Here is an 8,512-nt window from a genome sequence, read left to right on the forward strand (position 1 = left end):
TATTTACATAATTCTTATATTTCAGCATATTTCATAGATTATTGGGGCTATGATTAGTGATTAAAGATTTATACATTTCACACTATATAATTAGAATAAAGCTAGATGAATTAAATATTTTTAATTTATTGATTTGAAATAATACTTATATAACCAAAATTTATAATACACGTAGAACAAATTCTCAATTAATTGTACAGAATTTGTTTATTTGAATTATTGAATCGGTGCACGAAATTGGATCATTCATTCATTCATTTGTGCATTCGTTTTTTTTTTTTTTTATTCTTAAAATTTTCAACTAAATGTCCGAAATTTATTTATCAATCATTCAAACTTGCATTTATTTATGTGAATTTTGTTCACTCATTCGTTTTATTTATTTTCATTGAATTTCTAATTTTTTTTTTCATACTTTCATGTCTGTCCTCTTTGCTTATTTGTTAGTTTGGGAAAGAGAAAAAAAAAACTTTCCTAGTTTAAAAAAAAAGCAAATTATTTCTCAAACGATTATGTCATTCTTTTCAAATTTAATATAAAGGATTTGATTTAAATGTCTTTCTCTTCCCAATTGGGACGGACATATGCTGTGATATTTGATGAAAGTTGGAAAAGAGCAAATCATTAGTATTGATTTTTTAATTGTTCAAATAAACGATGAATGAGTGATTGGTTAAGAGAAATATTTACACTATGAAATAAATTGATAAAAATATTTCTCGCTTGTTCTCGTATTATCTAACTTTCAAATAATTTTCTCTCTGTATAACTCTTGAGAATAGAAAAGGAAAGGTATAGGTATTAGAAATTAGTAGAATCAAAGAATACAATGACATCGACATTTTCTATTGAGTACTTTTTTTTTTTAAAGGTTGTACGAATTAAGGAAACGAGTATTGTCGAATTAAGGAAATGAGTTAAGATCTATCAGAAAAAATCTTTGATATAAATTTTATCTATCGCAAATAGTATGTCCTATCTTTCCTATCTTTTTTTTAAAAGAAATCATTTATCAACTTTAACATGAAATGATATCACTTAATTATAATATAATATGTTCTAAATATATTTAGTCTTAATAACAATAGAAATATTTTTTTTTTTTTTTGTCACAATTTTATTGAACAAATGTAATTAATAAACTTTTAATAATTTTTTTTCATTGTTTATATATTACTGATGTACTATTTGTATTTTCATGTATTTATATTCCACATTTGCATTATCTATTTATATTGATATTCATATTGCCCTGATGTATGTAGAACTTTTTTTTCAGTTTATTATCATTAATCAAAGGTATCTTCTAATCAATTAACAATTCGAGGATGATAAATGATAATGATAAACTTGATAGTTGTATTGGACGACAAAAAGATGAACAAGAAAATGGTTTGTAATAATTATTCATTATAATTAAAAATTATAATAAAAAAATTCAATACAAACTTATTGTTTACGATATTAGTATAGACATTCAAGAAAACAGTTTTATTTAGATTACTATTATATTAGTTTTTGTAATACATAAATTCTTCAGTGCTTTAATCCTTTTTATTTTCAGAGACATTTATGTTTTAAAATTGTTAGGGAAAATGATATTATTATTGGATCAAAATGCGCAGAATTCGTTCCTTTATTTCATATTTTATTATTGTTGTTGGAACATTGGTTATTTCCAAGTTTGTTGTCAATATCACAATTTACAGTACGGTACGAATTTTTTTTAACTTCCAATGTTGCCATAAGCTCCATTAGAATGATTCGGATTTTTTTTTTTTTTTTTCTAATTTATTTCGTGATAGCTCATCTTACAACTTCATTTCTATGAAATCAAACAGCAGGTATAAATGAAGTTGAAATATTATTGCTTGACTTAACTAACTGGAAACTTTTTTTCTTATGTAACTATTTAACTGCTCTAAGAAAAATTTTATGAGGAACTGTAAGTCAGAGCATGTTGCTCAATAATAAATTAAATCGTTTTTTGTTCAACTGCTATAACTATAGCGCTATGAAACATACATTTTATCAATTAATTTTGAAGTTAAAACAGCTTGAACTTCAAATTTATAGAAAGTTGCAACATTTCTACTCTAGATTAAGTTCTAATAATAATCTTCCTTTTGCATTAAAACTATGTATTTTATGTTTTTTTTTCCCTGATGAATCCATAACACAGGTACAGATATAGTAGTTTGTTTGTTTTTTTTTCTTTCAGCTTTCCGGATTTTGTTGTTATTTGTATCGTGAAAGTTTAACTTTTAGAGGTATAAAATGGATGACGACTTGCAATACCGTCATCACTTGTTAAATTTACGAGTTCGTAGTGTGGCACGTCGTTTAGCGAACGATTTGCATCGAGTACGAAATGTTTTAAATGAAAAAGATTATTTAGATACGGTCATTTTAGTGATTGCTTGCAATCGGTTTGAGGCGTTAAAAGAACATCTTGAATCATTAAAAAAGTTCGTTGATTTTTTTTAGAAATCTCAAAACATATTAATATTTATGAAAACATTGAGAATAGATAGATGAATTCATGCAGACTTTAAGAATCATGCAGACATGATCGATTATATGTTTTAATTTACTGCACTTTTTTTTCACTATGAGATCTAAAAAAAGAAAGGAATAAAAAAAAAAAAAAGAAGAAAAATTGATCGGTTTTATTTACATTTCAGACTTTTTAAATTGTGTGAATATTTTTCTCAAAGTGTTATAAAAAAGTTTCCAAAATTTGCTGTATTTTCTTTACAAGTTCAAATCTTAATCGATCTGTAAGTTAGCCATCATTATTACTGGATTAATATTACAAATGGTTGTCTGCAAGGAAACATTTAATGATTTTCATATTTATGATGAGTAGTACATGAAAGTTACTAAACAGTATAGATAAAGATGACTTCCTATATTTTCAGTTTGCAAGGACCCAAGATTCCGATTATTGTTAGTCTTGATTGCAATGATGATGCAGTGCGTGATATTATTCTCAATGCTGGTCCAAATATTACTTTAATTGAAAATCCTAATCAGTCTTTATTCAACCTAACCAAACAGGAAAAAAAGTATGAAGGTTATTATCGAATTGCGAGACATTACCATTTCGCTCTGGATTATGTCTTCAGCATTCTAGGATATCAAAGTGCTATTATAACCGAAGGTTACATTTCACAATTATTGATTAAAAGTTGTAATAATTGGGAATTGTTACTTTTTTTGGCATTAATAATAATTAGAAACTGATAGCGCTATTGATATTTAGTGTAATATTGTCACTCTGTGAGTTTATTTTACGATCGAGAAGATACGTGGGTAAATTAGTAAAAATTCACAAAAGTTTTTTTAAGTTGATGATAAGGTTTTAATATATGGTAGGAATATGGTTCAGATCAAGAAACCAGCAAATTTAATATACTGCTCTAAATTAAAGGCTTTCTGGTATGAAGTTAGGAAATAGCTAAAAAAAAGAAAAACTTTAAAATTTACGTATGTTCGATTAATTTTTCAATATTACCATTATTTGTTATTTGAGTTTGTTTACTGCTTGTAACTTTCAGATGATTTACTATTGGCTCCGGATTTTCTAGAATATATGCTGGCAAATAAGAATTTGTTATTCGAAGATCCAACAATTTGGTGTATATCAGCGTGGAACGATAATGGAAAGAAAGAACTCATTGTGAAGAATAACTCTCTGTTGCATCGAACTGATTTCTTTCCAGGTTTCTTGTTATATTCACAGATATCACTTTTAATGATGGTGATTAGATATAATGGAGTTTCTTCTTTCCCTTACAATCTTTCATTAAAATTATCTCGATTGTCATTCGAGTGATTTAAGCAAAATGAATTATTCGAAATCTAACAATGACTGCTGTTTAATAATTATTTTTGATATGTTCGTTTAAAATCTAGAAAGTTTTTCAGGTTTAGGCTGGATGCTTACATCACAGCTATGGGAAGAATTGAAAGTTAAGTGGCCCAAAACATTTTGGGATGACTGGATGCGTGACCCAGCTCAACGTCAAGGACGGGCATGTGTTAGACCGGAAATATCACGTACGGGTATCAGTTTGAGAGGAAAAAAAGGTGTCAGCAAGTATGTGCTTTGCCATCCTTTCTTAAGTGATACTAGAAAACACTTAGCTATTGACGATAACTTCAAAAATTCATCATCAAAATGAGATTAGCTGTAGTGATAGGAGTAGTTGTGTGAGTGATTTCATTTGACTTATACATAATAGCTATTGATGTTGAGTGGTGACATAAAATTAAGAGGAGGGACATATGTTTTTAATATGATAATCCATTAAACTTCATAAATACAATTCCGTTCATAATAATTTAGATCTTTTTTCTGTATCACTCCAAAATTTATTTAGCTAAATTATCATTCATGATAAGAAAAACATGAGCAGTTTCTGAAATTGATTCTTGCTTTTTTGTCACTAATGTTTAGAATGTATTCCAAATGAATGCTTTGGGTGATCAGATTTTCAGTAATTTTCAGAGGCCTGTATTACGAGAAGCATCTGAAACATATCATAGTTAACACAGATTTTTATCACTTTTCTCAGTCCGATTTATCTTATTTAAAAAAAGACTATTATGATCCTGCCTTCCGTAAAATTGTTCTTGGGTAAGTGGAATTTTGATGTTTTGAATGTAAAGTGAGAATGCACAATCGGATAGATTGTTCTTAGCCAGTTATGTTTTTCAAAATTATAACCTTGTAAAATGTTGAATTAAATTGAAGTTTATCTATTCAAATCTATTTTTTTTTTTTTTTTTTTTTTTCAATTTTATTTGATGACGAAATGAGATCCAACAACTGAAGAACAAGAAGTAAAGGGTAGAATTGTAATAATAAATGAAATGATTTAGTATAGATTGTAGGGTTGCTTTTGATTTGTGTATTATTGAGAAATATTGTATAATAGTTAGACTTGTACATTTGTTGATAGAGCGGTTCCTGCTACTTTGGATGAAATTCTGAGAGGAAGATTTTCAAATGGTACTATTTTACCAGAAAACGTACGCTTGTTTTATGTGGCTTCAGTTGATTTTAAGGCATTCGCAAAGAGATTTGGTGTAATGGATGATTTTCGGGTATTTTTAAGAAAATTTTTATTTGATAGATGAGAAAAAAAAACTAGATTAACTAGATTATAAATTAATAATTAAAAGGCTAGATTATTTGATTTCTCTCCGAAAAGATGTTTTGATTTATGAGAGTTAGACATAAAGAAAAAGTAATTCTTTCACTTTTTTTTTTTTTAATTTTTGAACTTCTGATTGAATGAAATGTAACAAATTTTAGTCAGGCATATGTCGCACTTGCTATCATGGAGTGGTCTCATTTCGGTATGGTCAACATCGCGTTTTCTTGACTCCAAAGGAAATTCAAAACATATGATAGATTTTTTAAAATAATTATTTGTCGTGTTTAATTTAAGCGGTTTTATTTCAAGGGCTTTATTGTATCGAATATTAATTGTTTCAGTCTAGAATATCTCGAATTAACTTTTTTATTCTTTTGAATAAAATTTAAGTGAAACATCATGCGAGATCTCAATATTTCTTGTTCCATTTATTTATAGAGTACTTGTTGTCATGTTATTTCTCTAATAGTTTACTTAGACGACAAACATAGATTGTTTAATTCATATGTTACTTTGTAATTGTATTTATTACATACTTATCTACAGTATTTATCGTATTCATTATTCTGCAAACAGATTTCAGTTAATGTTAGTTTGAATTTAATTTGATTTAGTATTTTTAAATTACCACTAATTTAGTATTTTAGTTACCAACTAATTTTGATTTAGGTAGGAAGTTTTTAGTAATTTGTGAGTTGTAAACAAGGAATTTATGAAAACTGGTAGGATTAACGGAATATGATAATAAATCCTTTTGTTAGAAGAAATGATCAAACAACTATAACATTTTCAAGGTTTTCATGAGATTATTATTCACCGATTTTTCCAGTTGATTGTACTCTACAAAGTGACGGACATCAAGTCAAATTTTAGAAGATTTTGGAGAGAAACAGAAAATTGAGGTCATCGGTTGTTCATCAAGGACTCATTTTCATCCTCTCATGCCGACTCTGAATACAGTACTTTCAAGGGATAGATTTAAATTATATACGAATGCAGTAGGATAGATTTTATAAATTATTTGTTACGATAATCCTGCTTTAAACTATTTTTCTTTTTTGGTTTACTATTCATAATTTGTGATAGATTGTGATTTCTTCCTATTTTATGCTATAATTCATTGAATTAATCTGTGATTTGAAAATGTAATATAAATGTATTTCTGTATTTCTATTGCAAAAGCAAGGATGCTAGGAAAGGAATGAAAGTGCTAATGAATTTTAGGTTTATAAAATAGTTTGATGTGAAAATTTAGTCTCTACTTTGATGAAGTTATTCAGATGTATAGTAATTGTGTGATTTTATTATCCTAAATTTAATTGAAGAGAAATGTAAATTGTGAAAATTTAATCTGAATTAGGAGTAATTTTATTCTTGTATCATTTGTATAATATCATCTTTTTTCTTCTTTTTGTTAATGAAATATTTTTAATTTTAAACATTAAATAAGAGTTTTATTTAATGTCTAAAAGGTTGTCATAATTGAATAATTTGAAAAGGATGATGTACAATTGTTTGGATAACACTTATTTCATATTACATTTATTCATAATTCCATGTTTTTTATTGAGTTCATTTGTACAAATTCAATTGAATCTTCTCAAATTATCTCTAAAATTTCTCTAATTTTATTTTGTTTTTTAATTTTTTGAAATTTGTTTTGTTTTTTCTTTGTAGTTTTACTTCTTTTTTTCTTCGCTTTACAGGTTACATAAGGGTAAATTTAGAATTATTAGCATGTTAGTATGACTTAATAAGCTAACTGAACATTAGGAAGGACTTATCCAACTGAAATTAATGGCAGGGAATATGATGATTAACTAACTATGTGAACTGAATTGAATTCTGTTTCATTGCTATGTGAAATTTAGCATTAAAATTAAATCGAAGAAAATGATGATGATGATGGAAATAATTATTCGATAGGTTTATAAAATTATAAATTTATTGACTTTATAATTTTTCTTATTCATTATTCCTACTTTGTTATTTAAATTAATTGAATGTATGATTGTCGAAATGGCGGTTAATTTTTCATTTGGTCTTTTAACTTTATTTATTTTAATTTCATTTATTAAATGCTTTGTTTTAAAACAAAAAAAGAAGTATAGCATAAATAAGTTGCACATTCGAGAGTAAAATTCTCGTATTTATTATTAAATTTTTTCTTTTGTTATACTGAATAATTTAATGCTAAAGGTTAAAGATAATAAGAATTCTATCAGCAATATAGGAAAATTTTTTACAAATATATTATCAATTTAAATCTCTTTATTATTTTTAGGAACCATTTTATAATAAGGATTTGCATTATGAAAAATTAGCAGAAAGTAGTAGGTTTTTTTTTTTTTTTTTAGATTTACAAATTAAAACTTAAATTTTTTATTTTCATATTTTTTATTATTTAACCATTTTCAAAATTATTTTTTTCTTAATTTCTAAGCTTAAGTTTTTAATAATTTTTTTTTTCTTTTGAGAAATAAATAATATTGAATATATCACTTGCAGCAATTTTTGCTTTTTTTTTCATGAAGAGAATTATAAGATATGAAGAAGGAAGAGGAAGAAGAATATGTGAAATAATTGATTGTGTTTACTATTATAAGTAAAGTATTACATCGTTGATTTTTGTTTCTTTCATTTTTTATTAAATATTTGCATAAAAATTTTTTTTTTAATTTATTAGTAAATTGTTTACATAAAACTATTATATAAAAGATTAAGGATCATATCTGACTGATAGCATTCATAATAGAAAATTCCATTTTTTATGGAATAATTTTCAAAAAAGAAAGATAAAACTATTAACTAAATAGTTATAATTAAATATAATTAATGAATTATTTTTGTCCTAATAATTAGAAATAATATATTTGACAAAAATATATATATATATATGTTTAGAATTATTTCAATTTTAAACAATAATTAAGATTGGGACGACGATGATTAGTCTTATTTATTTATTGTTCAATAATATTTTTGATTATAATTAATTGGTTAATATTTTCAATCTTTTTTCCTGAGACCTTTTATTATGTTTTTTTTTTTTTCTAAAAATTAGAAAAAAAAATTATATATTTGGCAAAAATTCTACATGTAAAATGTAATTCAGATGTTACAAAGATAATGAATTCATTTTATCTAATCATTTTATCAATGAATACATCGAAAATTATTGTAACACTCATTTTTGTCATCACCTTATATGTTTTTTTTTTTTTTTTTTTTTTAATTTTTCATGACTAATAAAATTAAAATTAATAATAATAATATCAAAGAAAAAGTATTATTCTGATATATCAAAAAAAATATAATATTGAGAAAGTTTAATAATTATAACATTA

The 8,512-nt window shown here is 25.1% G+C and overlaps 1 protein-coding gene across 2 annotated transcripts; it reads left to right on the forward strand.

Moving 5' to 3' along the window:
• Positions 1–1,617: 1,617 nt before the first annotated feature.
• Positions 1,618–5,419, forward strand: Bm5050 (the record flags this gene model as incomplete). 2 transcript variants are annotated; one of them, XM_001895649.2, is made up of 8 exons in its annotated part: positions 1,618–1,713; positions 2,269–2,468; positions 2,922–3,163; positions 3,561–3,725; positions 3,931–4,102; positions 4,514–4,642; positions 4,968–5,112; positions 5,324–5,419. In XM_001895649.2, the coding sequence occupies 8 exons, from the start codon at positions 1,618–1,620 to the stop codon at positions 5,417–5,419; spliced, it is 1,245 nt and encodes a 414-aa protein (XP_001895684.2). The 2 variants fall into 2 exon arrangements, with proteins under 2 accessions (XP_001895684.2, XP_042936696.1); XM_043080762.1 differs by lacking the exon at positions 4,968–5,112 and having other exon boundaries at positions 5,324–5,393.
• Positions 5,420–8,512: the final 3,093 nt, after the last annotated feature.

Source organism: Brugia malayi (genome assembly GCF_000002995.4).
Source record: "Brugia malayi strain FR3 genome assembly, contig: Bm_v4_Chr3_scaffold_001, whole genome shotgun sequence".
Lineage (NCBI taxonomy): Eukaryota > Metazoa > Nematoda > Chromadorea > Rhabditida > Onchocercidae > Brugia > Brugia malayi.